We start from the raw sequence: 15,710 nt of genomic DNA on the forward strand, positions 1-15,710 counted from the left end.
TTGGATTGAATAATAAATATTTGGCGCGTACACTTCTGTTAGGTGTTTGGCCAAGCTCCTCCTCCTATTTTTGCTGTGCGTCTTGATGTTGTTCCACAAATGGAGAAACCTACAGTTTTGAGCCGACTCCGAATGGCAGATATTTTTATGACAAGCTTTTTCATGGCAAAAATACACTCGGCTGTTTGCCATTACCTGCCGAGGGTCACCACAATTAAAAAAACATTTTTCTATTATTTGATATTCATTCACAGAGATTCGAACCTTGGCACACCCGAATGGTAGTCACGCACCAACCCATTCAGCTACGGCGATCGGCTTAACTCTCGATTCGTAATTGAAAAGCGAAATTACCCATACAAAATTTATCTCACAAAATCCGGAATTATAAAATAATCTTAGATTATAAAGGTACTTTTTTCGATACAACTCTGTGTTTTCTGTGTTAGCGATAGGTAAAAACCATGATTCAATTAATAAAAGGTTTGCTCAGTAAGCAGCTTTCTCGTTCTCTCTTTACAAATCGGCCCCCTAAGCAAAACACTGGGTTGGTAGCTCTAGAAATTTTTAGTAAAAGTGGAGGAAAAGTAAGATTTGTAGAAAAAACATTTAATTTTCAAAATGGTCTGCTTACGAGCAACAACTGGCGCAAGAGTTTTCATCGGTATGTTCAGTACTAAGGTAGTATGAAATGGAATACATACCGCTTAAGTCAGGACTTGATAGAGTATTTGACGTAATCCAAGATCGATGAGTGGAGAATTCACAAAGCTTTATTTCTTGTGATGTGTTGATTTAGAAGGAATTCATGAGGAATTCATTCAAATAGTTAGAATTTCTCAAAGACGACAGGGAGAATAATTGGATAGTCCCAACGCGATCGATAACATTGCATACCTCATTATAAAAAAGTTGGGATTGACGTAGCTTGTTTCCAATGAGCCCGCCTTCCCATGGATGGATGAAGTGTCCAGAGGAGGCTTAGCAAAGCACAGTACCAGCATGAAAAAACTTCACATAAAAAATCATCTGCCGGAATCGGCATAAAACTGTAGGTCCGTCCATTTGTGGAACAACATCAAGACCCGCGCTATAAATAGGAGGAGGATCTCGGCCAAACACCTAACAGAATTGTACGTGCCAATTATTTATTTATTTTGAACAAAATAGTTTCATAATGGCGAAACTTCGCAAGTTCGCGATCGGTTTTAAATTTAAAAACTAATTCACAAAATAAAATCTCGGATTAAGTGAAATAATTTCTTGTTTTAATAATATATTAGACAGGCAATAGGCAATTTCTGCTAATAACTTCTATTTGTACTATTATTTACATTCAAATATTTTAAAAATTTAGTTTTTAAACCGTTCACAGTTTGTTTTCATTTGAGTAAGAAAATACAGGGTGGCTGATGAAAGCCGCTACCAAAAAAAAATTGAATAACTTTTTTTCTTTTTAAGTTATCTGTTCCATTTTTGTTTTAATTTGCAGATTGATCTTTAAAATTTATTAAAATGGATAACTGGGACACGCAAACAAGAATTTGGATAGTCCGCCGCTATCACGCACTGGAGTCCGTAGTTTTGGTACAGAGAGAGTACAGGCGGATGTTTGGCGGCGATCCCCCGAGCAGATGGACCATAATGAGACTGGTGAATAATTTTGCTGAGCAAGGAACAGTCGCAAGAAGGCCTTATCATCGAAACCCACCAGTTCGGACGGAGGAAACGATCGCTGCTGTAGCTGCAGCTATACAAAGCAATCCAAGGGTTTCAACAAGAAGCTTATCTGCTCAACTTGGTGTCAGCCGACAGCCTTTGCAAACAATAATGCACAAAGATTTAGACTTATTTCCCTACAAAATTCAAATGGTTAACAAACTGAATGCAGCAGACTTGCCGATTCGCTTGGAATTTTGCCAGAAGATCCTGCAAATGGTGGAAGAAGACCAAAACATGTTAAACTGCCTTTTCATGTCTGATGAGGCCCATTTCGATTTAAACGGCAATGTGAACAAACAAAATTGTCGAATATGGAGTACTTCTAACCCACAGATACTCCACGAGACGGAATTGCATCCTCTTCGCGTGACAGTGTGGTGTGCGGTTTCTTCACACTGTATTGTCGGGCCTTATTTTTTTGAAGAAAATGGTCTCACCGTTACGGTTACTGGAGACCATTATTTGAAAATGCTGAAAGAATTTTTCTATCCAGAACTACGCCGAAAGAGAATTCCTTTCAACTCTGTGTGGTTTCAACAAGATGGGGCAACGTCTCACATAGCCCAGACTGTTATGACAGAGTTGCGACGAAAATTTCCCAATAAACTGATTTCAAGAAACTCCGAATTTCGTTGGCCCCCCAGGTCGCCTGACCTTACTGCACCTGACTTTTTCTTGTGGGGTTTATGTAAACAAGAAGTTTATAAAACAAAGCCAACAAATTTGGATGAACTAAAACAATCCATTCGGGCAACAATTGCGGCTATTCCTGTCGCAATTCTCAAAGCAGCAATGAACAACTTTTTACTAAGATGCCGCACTTGTGTCAACGAGCATGGGGGGCATTTAAATTCAATTATTTTTAAAACTATATTAGTTAAACTACATTTAATAAAATTTAATGACCTTCAACTTGAAAAAAAAATAAATGAATTCCATACACTAAAAAAAAAGTTATTTGAGTTTCTTAATGTAGCAAAATTCATCAGCCACCCTCTACTTTCTTGCTACCATTTTCACCAAAAAAGATTTAAAATTTTCCACTTTATTCACCTTCTTAAATACAACCTTTTGTAAGGGAGTGTCAAATATTGAATATCACTAGTGAGCAAACCTTTAACAATTGAATCATGGCTAACAACTATATAAAATGGGCGTCACCAAAGAAAAGAGGCTCGTAGACATAATTCTAATACAATTTTTATTAAATATTGTTGCAATAATTATGTGTTCATATTACAGAGAAAATCCCATGTCGCCCATAGTCGCTTTGGCGTGTTAATATTTATTATAAAATGTAACATCGAATTTCGTATACGTATTGCTGCCATGATTTTTTGCAACCTCAGTAGAGGTTGTCGTCTACGGATTTCCTGTCTATTACTGTCTATTAACTGTCTATTACTAGCAGCAAATTGCGCAATTAAATTAACTATTGGTTTTATTCCTATTTTCTTCCTACCGTTCATAATAATTATTATAATTATAATTAAACATAGCAAAAATACCAAAATACTCCACCAAACCAATGGCTGATTAAGTGCTCAAAAATTATGTAGATGTCTAAAAAAGTGATTTCTGATTATCTGGTTATCGAACATCTCTCAGTTAGAATTCGATAAAATTTTTCGGAAGATGAACTTTCGGTAAACACATCAACCAATACAAAAAATGGCAGCTGATACCACAGAAAAAATAAAAAAAATTTTTTCGCCATCGCTTTGCCATTTTGCAAAGACTTTTTTTCTTTAAAATAACAGAGCATTTGGAGTGAATTCACCTTCTATTAATCACCGTTTTACTACTATATTTCTCTCAGAGTTATTTTTAACCGGCGTTCTGGAAATATAGTAGCCCATTTCTCGCTTCATCTTTTATAAATTTTAACTCTTTCCGGCGCACTGAAAAAAATCGCTAAAAATTAAACACAAAGATTTTTTTATTGCATTTATTCGAGACATTTAATGAAGAAAATGTAAAAAAAAAAATTTTATCCTTGCAGGATTTTGTACAAAGATGTGGTACGATTTTTATACCATCGCGCATGGAGTGCGAGAATTATTTATGAAACTCATTGAAACAAGTTTTTGTTTTGCTGAGGCAAAGTGGCACATTACACCTTGAGCACATCCACTGAGTCCTTCTTTGGTGGCTTGTCGTGCTGCAGTACGCACATTTACGTAAGGTTGTTCTGACTGGTTGGTGAGATGACGAGGATCATAGGCTTGGATCTACATACGGTTTATTTTTCTTTATGCGGACTCTAACTTGCTTTTTATTTTTGGTTCCAAAAGTAGGTGGTGAGGCTGAACTGCATAGTATTGAAATCAAATCAAGTTTGAAGTCCTTAAGGGGTAAGTGGTACCCTATGCTTTTAGAAATAATAAAATAATTCACGACTGCAATATGAAGAAAGTGAAAAAATATTCGGTGCCACCACTTGCGGCTTTTTCTGTTCAGCTCGTAGTACTTCTTTAGCTGATCTAACTTGTCAACGTTATTCATGTGCATATTATAGTCGTGTATTATTTCAGGCTTTTCGATTTCTTTGACAGAACCATCTCTTTGGCATTGTTGTACCTTTACAAATTTACTCGGATCATGAAAGTTAGATAAAGCTGTAACCTCTCTTTTGTCAATCCACTTCATAAAGAGTATACCAGAATCACTAATTTGCCAATCAATTTGTTCCCTTCAGGGAGCACCAAAAAATTAAAGTTGGGGGCCAACCACTTGGCCCCTTTTCCATACTTACTCCTGTTTTGCAGCAAGTGAAAATACGTTGCGGTTTTCTTCAGTCCAGAACTAAGAGTGTCTTGACAATTTATTCTTATGCTTAAGCTAAGCTAATTCTTAATCTAACATATTGCTGACATAGCGGTTCACACGGTGCAGGGGCGGTTATATACTAACGCTGCTGCGCATGTGTCATCTGATACGCATTGCTAGCGTATTGCAGTCAGGTAGCTGCCTTAACTTAGTAGCCCCGTTTTAATTGCTTACCAGGTCTAATATCGGTAGGAAGAAATTTTCGATTGGTTCGCATTGTTCCGCATCCATTTATCAACTGCTTTTTCAGTTCAAGAATCAAGTTGAACGAAGTGAAAAAATTATCGAAAAACACTTTATGATGTTTCCCCCCAAAATCAGTAGTTAAGCCGAGAATGATCCGTTCTCCAAGTTTTTTTTTTCGACTAGATCTCCTTTTTTACCCGTATATAGTATATCTCGAACCCTGCTTAAGTTTTTGTTACTCTGGTAAATTCATTAACAAGCGAGCCGAAGGTGTTTACACTAGTGCTCCACTTAATGTAAAGTAGTGGATCTCCTCTACTTTTCTTATATATAATAATATTTTATTCCATTGGCTGAGTAATTAATTCATTAACACTTTATTTTATTAAAATTGTAGGAAACCGATGTTGTACGTGCTTTTATTTACAAAATATGATAAATTCTGAGTAACACTTTAATACTTCAATATTCTACTCATTTTGCGCGTAAAAAACATATATATTTATCTCTTTCAAACACTTGTTATATTTTTTTTTTAGAAAATATAAGCTTAAATTTGCCTGTAGAAGTGGTAAAAGAATTATACCAATGTGCATAAAATGCAGGAAAAACATTTAAATAAGTGGTATAAATGTTATACCAGCGCCCCGGAAAGAGTTAAATTATTGAGAGAAACAAACAAAACGCACAGCTGTTTACGCGTTACAACTTTTACATGCGATTATTTTATCGATGCTGTTTACACGAGGCGATTTTAAGCTGAACAGGAGTTAGGCATTTAGCAGTTAGTGAAAAGGAGTTAACACAAGAAATAATAACATTTCGTGTAATGCTCGTAGCAAAACCTTGCCCAGAAAACTTTGTAATATCGATTTTTTTTATTTGATTTTATTATGTAACAACCATGACACAAAAATTAAGGTTGTTTCATTGCTACTCTTTTTCGATTTTCAAGCAAATTTTTAGCATTTCTCCAGATGTAAACATGAAGCACACCAAAAATGTCAAATTTATGTGGTCAATAAGCCAATTTTAAAGTTTTTCTCCGGCGCTTAGATGAATCTTTGTAAAATGTCGAGTAAAATAAAGTATATTATTTGTTATAAAGCCTTAAGTGTTAATAACAAATGATTTTTTTTTTTGCTAAATCATTTTATTTCAAATAAAATAAACACATTTACATGACATATATCAATATACGTTATACGTTTCTTAATGTTTTTGCTGGCATTTAAATTTTTGTATTTCTTTATTTTTCGGTTAAGATGCCTTATTCTAAAAAACGTTCTACTCAAAAATGTATTAGTACCTTTTTCATGTAATTTTGATCAGTACCAAGTAAATAGCCATGTTGACAAAAATTTAATAAATTTTCTCTAAGCATTTCGAAACACTATATTTAGTTTTAATGATGCCTTCATTATCTGGAAATGTTTGACCAAGAACGAAACGACCATCGAATTCACTTGATATGACTCTGCGATTTTTGTTTTTATTTTTATTTTTTTTTTTTGTTTCTTGATCAAGTCAAAAAACTACGCGTTTTAAAAGCCGAAAGGGAAAATCGAAGACAGCTCTGGTGGCTACACCAAAATAGAGTTCCAGAAATGTGTTTTAGGTTAAGTTTTCCATCATTCCTACGTACATTTAAAATATGTACATCCTAACCTTTAAGAATTTTACGCGATTACTTCTTTTCTTTGCCATTTTCGGGAATGAATTATCGTCAATATCGAAATTATATTATTTTCGAACATCAGAAGATTATCATCTTAGTATTTGCAATAGGGCTGCAAACATGGATAAGTGCTGCAATATCGCCACTTTTATTACTTGCCTCGAACTAGCCCTAGTCGCTCGTCAATAGCATATCTATAGGTCAAAAACAAAGAAAATGTTGTTTGTAGCATTCAAAGCGATCAGCCGGTTAAATATGGCCAATAGTCATTAGTGTGACGCAGCGGATAAAACATCAGGCCAGAACGCGTCCACGCGTTCCCAAGTCTGTCGATTCTACATTAACGGAACGACCGGATTTATAACCAGCTCAAGCAGCATTTTCCGTACATGTATAGGGAATGTGTATACTAATACAAGAACAACAATAATAAAAATCTACCATAACGCCATTCTCAACCGAGCCACATTCCAGGCAGATTAGTTATTTGCATTAATTATAATTATATGTGAATTTCATAGGCAAAATTATGCGAACAAATGTTAGCACCTCCTATTATGATTATCTGGAAATGTATATTACATTTTTACAAACCAAAGATGTAGCGTTTATGTATGTGCACCAAGCGCAAGTGCTATAGAAATAAATAAAACCGTCTGGTTAATTTAAGTTTTGCAGACTTACTAATTATTGGTTGCCCGTATATGAAAGTTAATACTGTTGGTACGAGCGAGCACATATTCAACATTTTGTCTAACTCCATAGTTTTGAGCGTTTCACCAATATAACGGCACCGGAAATATTATCAACCGGTCAGAAAATTTCACTTCAAAAATAACTTGCTGTGCAAGTGCGCTGTCATTCACAATAACACGTATTTAAATTGCACTTGCGCCACCTATGTGTTAATCTCTGAACTATGACGTTCACAAATAATATTATTTTTTATTTAAGTTAGCATAATTAGAATAAAAACTCCACTCATCCTACAACGAAGGTTACTAAACGATGTTTGGTAGCGCAATGAGTGAGCGCACATATGAGTTTTTGCATACATTTTCTAGTCAAAATAATGTAGTTTTTTTCATTGAGACGGTAGCTCTGAAAATTGCCAAATTTTCGCCAAACTGACAGTTCTTTGCAAACCAAAACAAATAAAGCTCTTTCATTTCGATTCATACACGTATGACAGAATGAGATAGCTACTTTGAATAGTAGCAACAAACAGAAGGAAAAAACATTTTACAAAAGTCAATTCACGACACGAATAGAAAGAAGAAGCGTTAATAATTCACTACGTGAAAGAGCAAAGCAAAGTTCGGAAATAAAAACACTTGCAGGACTTTTGGGCATTACTCGAGGTTGCGAGTAATTAATTGTAAATAAACGGGCTTATAAGCTGTATTTGCAAGTATCTGAAGAGTCAAAAAGAGTTGAAGTGGCGCTGGGACCCGACTGGTAGAACGAAATAGGTGCAAAACTTCATCATCCACAATCTGTGCTTGAATAAATTAATAACAGGGGCGAAGGTGTAGGCACAAACACACCTACGACTGCGATAAGGCCACGACAATCGTTTGCAAATTTGTAAAACGCATCGAAATTCGTAGAACACCCTAAGTAGGAGCATCTCAACAACAAGGTGAATGTGCAATTAATAAGAAATTTTAATGGAGCACAAGTCAACAGCGTTTGCCCATTTGAAAGTTTGTTGTTAAACATAAAACAACTATAGTTCAAAGCGTCAGGTGCACGTCATTGGTCACTGACCCCTTAACTGTTGCCCCACGACGATCGGTTCTTCGGATGGTAATATCTACAAAACGTCATTTATAAACTAACCAAAAGAATCTACAACCATCAGTTACTTAAATATTTATATAGACCCCCTAAATATGTCTGTGCGCACCAAAGTACTCGGTCTAGTGGATGTAATGATGCGCGTGCCGCCCATCTTGGTCATTGATGAGGTACTCAAAATCAGTATGGGACTACCAACGCGCTTCTATCCCACAGCCACCGACCAGGGACTACATATTGACGAATTCAATGAAAACCGAACACATAGTGACGCCGCCAATGTCCCAAGCGATTCAGCATCTAGTTTTCCTGATATCAACCATGCCAGCCTTGCAAATAACACAAGCGGAGAAAGTTCAGGCGGTGATAGTTTGCTGGAGCGTGCCATAGTCAATGCATCGGCTACAGCCGCTTCAAGTGGTGTGCTCAGCAGCTCTTTTGGCCTCATGATGAACGATTTGGCGCAGGACACATTTCTCTCCGATGTGCTGTCAATAACTTCGGTCAAATTTGTTATCTGCCTAATTGGTAAGTGAGAGCAAAAATAATTGCAATTAGTGCTATTTCTTTTTTAATCGTTGTTTCATGTGATAATAAATTATTACGGTAGTAGGTTGAAGTAAAATAAGCGAAAGGTCGTTTATGACTTACAACTGGGATCCAAGCAGGCGAATATGGAGTATATTTACTTTCGAGCACGTTGTACCAAAATCAAAAACAGTAGATATTCTCATAAACTTTGTACTTCTTGTAGTCATTTGAAAATGCTCCCCGCGCTTCAAACTACTCACTCGTCATGACTCAGCGATTTCATTTCGTGTTGGTTTTTGTTGTTAAATGCTAGTTAGTATGCGATTAACACTTTAAGCAATCAAGAAAACGAAAAATTATGATGAAAATTCACTAAAAACCTTGAATGGGTAAAAGTAGAGCAATAAATTGCTTACGAATAAAGCTACCGCAATGCATTATGCATATACATATACATACATGTATACGTAATAATTAAGCATAAAGTTTATCGAACGACCTCTAAATAAAACAGTTATGTACTTAGAAGAATTTGAGTTTAATTGTGCTTGCAAGTTATTTACTAAAGGTTGACATTTGAACGCAGATTCGCCTGTTATATTATTTTAATTATTGTATTTACATTTTTGTCTACATATAGGCCATTCCGTTGTGACGTACAGTTTTAGCCATTTTTTGGCAAACATTTAAATATTCCAAAAAGTAAATAATGCAATCAATTCACTCAATAGAAATAGCAAAGATGCGCATGTTAATTGAATTATGTTTCCACATACGAACAACATAAGAACACGGCTTACAACAAACAGAATCGAAGTAGACATTTTTGACCAATGACCCGCAAAACATCCTTAACTCTTGAAATATTTGTTTATACCTGTTTTTTTTCGTAGTTTATTAGCAATTATTCAATTACACTGGTCTACATATTTTTATATGAAATTGATTTCCGAGGTGATTTGGTTGTGTTGAACACGATCCTGGAATTTTAAAATGCCTGCCATGATTTAAAAAAAGGAAGGTGAAAACCCATGAAAACGTGTTTTTTTGTGTTTATGCCCCCTACTATTGAAGCCAGAGATTCAACCTATGTATATTTAAATTATAACTTGAATCTTAAACTATAAAAACAATATACGAAAGTAAAAAGACAGTTTTGAATAAAATGGGATTAACACTTTCAGGTCTGTTGTCTACGAACGAATTCCAAAGTATTAATCTAAATTGAGGCGGCTTAATTGTTGTTGTTGTAGCAGCATAAACATTCCACGTGCAAAAACAAGGAATACTGCTGAAGTGACAGTCCTTGACCGGATATAAATCTGGGTCGTTCCGGTTACGTACAACCGACTCGTGGGAACGACTGCGGACGCAATAGTTGTTGTTGTTGCAGTGACATAAACATTCCCCATATAAGTACAGGGAATGGTGCTGGAGTGATATAAATCCGGGTCATTCCGGTAACACAGAACCGACTTTCGTAGGCGAATGAGTTGGTGCGTGTCTACCATTCGAGAGTGCGTAGGTTCGATTCTCCGTGCATGAAACAGCAAAATGATAGAACAAGTTTTTCTTTTTCTCGTTTCCACGACAGTCGGTTCTACGTTACCGAAACGACCCGGATTTATATCCGGTCAAGGACTGTCACTCCAGCAGCATTCCCCGTATGTAAGTATGGGGAATGTTTATGCTGTTATAACAACAACAAGAAGAACTTTTTTCTAATAGCAGTCCCCGCTCGGTAGGCAATGGCAAACCTCCGAGTGAATTTCTGCTATGAAAAAGCTCCTCATAAAAAAACATTTGACGTTCAGAGTCGGCTTAAAACTTTAAGTGCCTCCATTTGTGGAACAACAACAAGACGCAGACTACAAATAGGAGCAGGAGTTCGGCCAAACCCCTAACAGAAGTGTACACTCCAATTATTTATTTATTTTTAATTGAGTTAAGCTTATAAAAATAGCTACTCGGGGGAGAAACTAGTGTCATATAAAAAATAGAAATTTTGTAGGCTATTTCATAATGTTATTTGCTTGTAATTTGGCCTTCTGCCGGAACGTAATTGAACTAAAATTTAGGATTGCTGTATCAAATGCATTGGTTATACGAATATTTGAAAATTTGTTGCACTCCGTAATCATAGATTTCATCATTTGTAGGCATAGTTATCGGACAGAAATACATAGCACACCACTTTTGCATTTCAATATTTTACTCAATTATCAATGCATTTTCTTTCCAGTATTCCTAAGTGCTGCTTGCATATTTATGTTATGGACTCGACACCTGGTGATGGTCTACATGTTTGTGATTTCGTTGGGCTTAACCTTTCTGTCGTATTGGTCGAACGTATCTGCACTGGCCGTTATGGAGAAATCGCCATGTATATTGGGGGACTTGCTTTCGTTTAACACAACACGGTTGCTGGACACAAGTGGTGTTGCGATGTCACTCGTCCCACATCTGATGGCTCAATGGTTCATGGGTATGCTGTTCGCGTACGTGCATTTAGGTCCACGTTATTCAGCCATACAAAAAATTATGCCAGTCGTGTTTGCTAGTCCCATTTTGTTGGCAATGTTGCCCCTGCCGCCACGCATTGTCAAGGATTTACCTGTGCTGGCCGGCGCTGTGCCGCTGATACTAACCAAAATTACAATGCTGAGCAGTGCTATAGACGCGGCCAAGACCGTTTACAATGGTTACCAGTATGCAATGAATTTTGTATCGAATTTTGGCTTATCAGCATTGATTGAAAATGAATGGCAAAGGCTGAATGTACCGAGTGTGCTGCGTGTGTTCTGGACAATCAGGTAAGTGCAGCAGTGCAATGTGGAAAGTGGGCAATGTGAGTCACAACAAAAATGTACATATAATTAATATCTCCACAGAATCGGACAGGAATTCATTTCAATTGTGTTGTCCGATAGCAACACGACATTGAGTTTCTTTCCCACCGTGCAAAAATTGTTGGTCGATGGTTGTGAAACACTCACAGCTGTGTTGGGCATGACTTCGATTATCTCGGTTATTTGCCACTATATTGGACGCGCATTTCAATGGTACCTACTCACGTTCGACAACGACGAAGAAAAGTCACTGGGCACTGTTTCCGCTGTACTCTTCTATATACTAGCGCTGCAGACAGGACTCACATCATTGGCGCCCGATAAGCGCTTCGTGCGCTTGTGTCGCAATTTATGCTTATTGATAACTGCTTTGCTACATTTCTTACACAATATTGTATCGCCTATATTGCTGTCATTGAGTGCCGCACGCAATCCCTCACGAAAGCGTCATGTGCGTGCGCTCACCGTGTGCGCCTTCCTGGTCATTACGCCGATTTGCTTGCTCGCCGCACTCTGGACACGGCATTCGCCGTCTACCTGGTTACTCGCAGTTACGGCCTTCTCCGTTGAAGTGGTCGTAAAGGTATGTGTATTATAATTTAATAATTTGGCTTAACGCTTTTAATGCGGAAATTTCTATTCCTTCCAGGTACTTGTTTCGCTGGCCACGTACACTTTATTTTTGCTCGATGCACGGCGACAAACTTTCTGGGAGAAACTGGATGATTATTTGTACTATGTACGGGCCTTTGGTAATTCGGTTGAGTTTTGCTTTGGTATATTGCTTTTCTTTAACGGTGCTTGGATTTTAATTTTTGAGTCTGGTAAGTTGTTTCGAAATGATATCGCAAAAACAGATTTGTGTCATTATTTTCTTTTGTTGTGGCTTGAGGGTAAAGCTACAGCCAGATTTGTGGCGGCTATAGTCGAAAGCCGCCGTTTAATAGGATTTTATTAGGATGTGATATTTTTAGTTTTTGGTGGTGAGTGTATGTGTGTAATTTTCAATCTTGCAAGCAGTCCAACGCTCACATTCCTTGTGCTTTTAATTTTTGCATACTTTTTTTAAACTTTCGGTTGGGCACCCGGGACTGGCTATGTACTTAATCCTGCCATTAATTCTGTGACAAATTTTGCAAAGCATACGGCGAGAACAAATATGCAGAAAAAATCCTTTATTTATGCCTTTGTTCGTATGCATTGTGTACTCATAAATTATGCCGAGTTTCCTGGCCAAATTCGCTTATTAACAAGGGAAATCGCATTGCAGTGGTGGCAATACCAAAGTGTGGTAAAAGTGCAAGTGAGATTTACGAATTGCTGAAACACTTATATTTCGAAAATTTTTGAGTGCGGCACGATCAATCGTTTTTCCAAACGTCTGAATTGACAGACAGAAAAAAAGTGGCCGTCCTCGCATTTTTCGAACCAGTGCAGCCATAAAAGCCATTCGAGAAAGAATTCGCTGAAATCGCCTTAGAAGGCAGAAAATCACGTCCAGGAAAATGAATGTATCGACCACATCCATGTCAAGACTAATTAGAGATGAACTCCACATGGAAGCCTTCCGTCGCTCAACTGGTCATCTTTTGACAACGCGCTTGAAGAAAATTAGACTCGAGAAATCCAAGCAGCTGCTTCGGACGCAGGCCACAAATAGGGTGAGGAGTTTGATCAAAAGAGTGTATGCGCCAATTATATATAACTTCATTAAAAAAAGTATTATAATTCATATCTATAACGGACTTACCTTGTAACAGAAATTATGGCAGAACTAGCTTATAACAACCGACTATCTTTGGCCTTTGAGACTGATATTCGTCGTGGAAGCACAGATGAAGATAACGATGATGAAATGGATCCAGACCCGGGTGCCCAGCCGAAGGTGTAAATTTTAAAATCCTTTTTTCATTCTCTTCGATGATCCTTTCGAGGATCCTTTTTAAAAGGTTATGTCCATAAATCGATAGAAAATTAAATTTTAGGAAGCTACTCGCAAGTTCAAGTCATTAGCTATAATAGAAATATTATATGTTAAATTCACATCCCAAGTCGAAAAAGCCAGTCTGGTCAGACCCGGGTGCCCAACGGAGGGTTAAATTTTCAAATAAGACCCTATTCATGTTGTTAAATTTGTTTCAAATGAGCTTTTACGTGTGTTTGTATGTGGGTGTGTGTTTATGTTTAATTTCTTTTATTTTGTTGATATGTTCCCATATAATAAATACATATAACTTGATAGCCGAAAATGTTATAGGCGGTGCTATACGAGCCATCATGATGTGCATCCATGCCTACTTCAATATTTGGTGTGAGGCTCGTGCCGGTTGGTCTGTGTTCATGAAGCGACGTTCGGCCGTACACAAGATCTCCGCACTGCCCGAGGCGACACCAGCTCAATTGCACGCCTTCGATGATGTCTGCGCCATATGTTACCAGGTAATCAGTTGCTAAATGCAATATAATTCCGAGAAAAAAGAGTGGAAGCATACTAACATTCCAACCATCACACAGGAAATGTATTCTGCCAAAATTACGCGCTGTCGCCACTATTTCCATGGTGTGTGTTTGCGTAAATGGCTGTATGTGCAAGATCGGTGTCCGCTCTGCCACGAAATCATGATGTACTCGGACAAGAGTGAAGAAAACGACGCGCAGACGCCTGCAGATAGTCCCGCGCCTATTGTGCATCAATACAATGTAGGATTTCGTATATTTTTGTGTGTACTTAATGTCCTCTTATTCAACAAAATGTTACTTATAGAACGAAGGCGACGAAGAGCACACCTCCAGCTCAGCCAGCTCAACCCCCAGACTGGCGAGCAATACAGCTACGAGTACTGCGGCTACAACGTCGTCGGCTGCCGCGGTAGCTACAGCAGCTGCCAGTAACACAACACAGACATTTCGATTGTCGCCAGACATTGGGATACAGGAATAAAGTTTTGGGATATAGTAAAAAAACACTAAATTAAATGAAAATTAGAAAAAATCCAAACGAAATGTTGAATGTGGTTGCATGTGAAAACGGGTGGGTGTGCGTCAAGCAAAACATAAAACAAGTAAAAGACATGAATTCGCTCAACAATGCAAATTGATTGAGCTATAATGTGTACTTATGTATGTAAAGCATATGCAATACATTTGGTTCTTATGTAAACCTATAAATTATATTATACAGGCTTGGTAAAAGTCAGTTTTCCAGCTCGTGGTTAAGCAGGCACCCAAACAAAAAGCAAAAAACAAAACAAAAAAACATATAAATATTGTATAAAAAAGACACACTCCCGGCGGGATCGACGAGTAAGGTTATGGGAGCAAGAGCAACAAGCTCAGCAAATGAGAGCAGAGCAGCAACGATAGAAAGCGTACTACACAACGCTGTGCAGCCAAACACATTGGAAATTGGTCCCGGAATGGTCAGTGGCATTAGCGTGTCCTACGCACGAGATAACATTGTTGAATTTGATGATACGCGCCCTCTGTTCAAAAGGAGACATTCGTGCTTTGCCTCTGTGCCGCGCTATTTTACAGCTTGTACGATTTGTAAATACTACTATTATGAAAAAAACACTTAAAAAGGAAGTAGAGGAGAGAAAACGTCACCGCTACACCAGGCCTCAATCGAGTTTGTGGAAATGTACACTAAGGCATACGTCCACAATAAAATATTTACACACGTAAACTCACACTCGTACATACATACAAAATCCACCAAACGTGAATATAAAAAAAAAAACTAAACTAGAAAAATATGATAAACACCTAAGAAATTAGTCGAAATTTTAATAAAAACTATAATTTTGTATAATATGAAACAAATTAGAATTGCGACTTTGGCGTGATATGGCAGGCTTAAGACGGCTGTGGGTAAATTATTTACAGTTAGTGTGTAAAATGTTCATACCTATATAAAATTTTTAATTTTGTTTTGTGAGTTCAACCGTTAATGCAATAATTATTTTTATGAATGAAGAAAAAAATAGATATTTTTAGTAATTTAATAAAGAAGAATCCTTTTTATTTCGCATAATTGTCAACTGATGTAGAGGGCGAGCAGTTCCGATCTTAATCAGTGAAATAACATTTAATTTGTTTACATTCAATCCAACATT

The 15,710-nt window shown here is 37.2% G+C and overlaps 1 protein-coding gene across 3 annotated transcripts; it reads left to right on the top strand.

The window, feature by feature from the left end:
• Nucleotides 1-7,665: 7,665 nt before the first annotated feature.
• On the top strand, nucleotides 7,666-15,417 carry LOC129236069 (protein TRC8 homolog). 3 transcript variants are annotated; one of them, XM_054870258.1, is made up of 8 exons: nucleotides 7,666-8,224; nucleotides 8,300-8,743; nucleotides 10,989-11,559; nucleotides 11,638-12,178; nucleotides 12,245-12,419; nucleotides 13,838-14,034; nucleotides 14,110-14,295; nucleotides 14,360-15,417. In XM_054870258.1, the coding sequence occupies exons 2-8, from the start codon at nucleotides 8,311-8,313 to the stop codon at nucleotides 14,534-14,536; spliced, it is 2,280 nt and encodes a 759-aa protein (XP_054726233.1). In that variant the 5' UTR covers nucleotides 7,666-8,224; nucleotides 8,300-8,310; the 3' UTR covers nucleotides 14,537-15,417. The 3 variants fall into 3 exon arrangements, with proteins under 3 accessions (XP_054726233.1, XP_054726232.1, XP_054726234.1); XM_054870257.1 differs by having other exon boundaries at nucleotides 7,666-8,743; XM_054870259.1 differs by having other exon boundaries at nucleotides 7,666-8,743; nucleotides 13,853-14,034.
• Nucleotides 15,418-15,710: the final 293 nt, after the last annotated feature.

Source organism: Anastrepha obliqua, chromosome 1 (assembly GCF_027943255.1).
Source record: "Anastrepha obliqua isolate idAnaObli1 chromosome 1, idAnaObli1_1.0, whole genome shotgun sequence".
Classification (NCBI taxonomy): Eukaryota; Metazoa; Arthropoda; class Insecta; order Diptera; family Tephritidae; genus Anastrepha; species Anastrepha obliqua.

Bases quoted from the DNA above. Each gene is read 5' to 3' on its own strand.
- LOC129236069 (XM_054870257.1), top strand. From the start codon at position 8,311: ATGTCTGTGCGCACCAAAGTACTCGGTCTAGTGGATGTAATGATGCGC. The intron at 12,179-12,244 runs GTATGTGTATTA...TATTCCTTCCAG, and splicing joins CCGTTGAAGTGGTCGTAAAG to GTACTTGTTTCGCTGGCCAC. The intron at 12,420-13,837 runs GTAAGTTGTTTC...ATAACTTGATAG, and splicing joins GATTTTAATTTTTGAGTCTG to CCGAAAATGTTATAGGCGGT.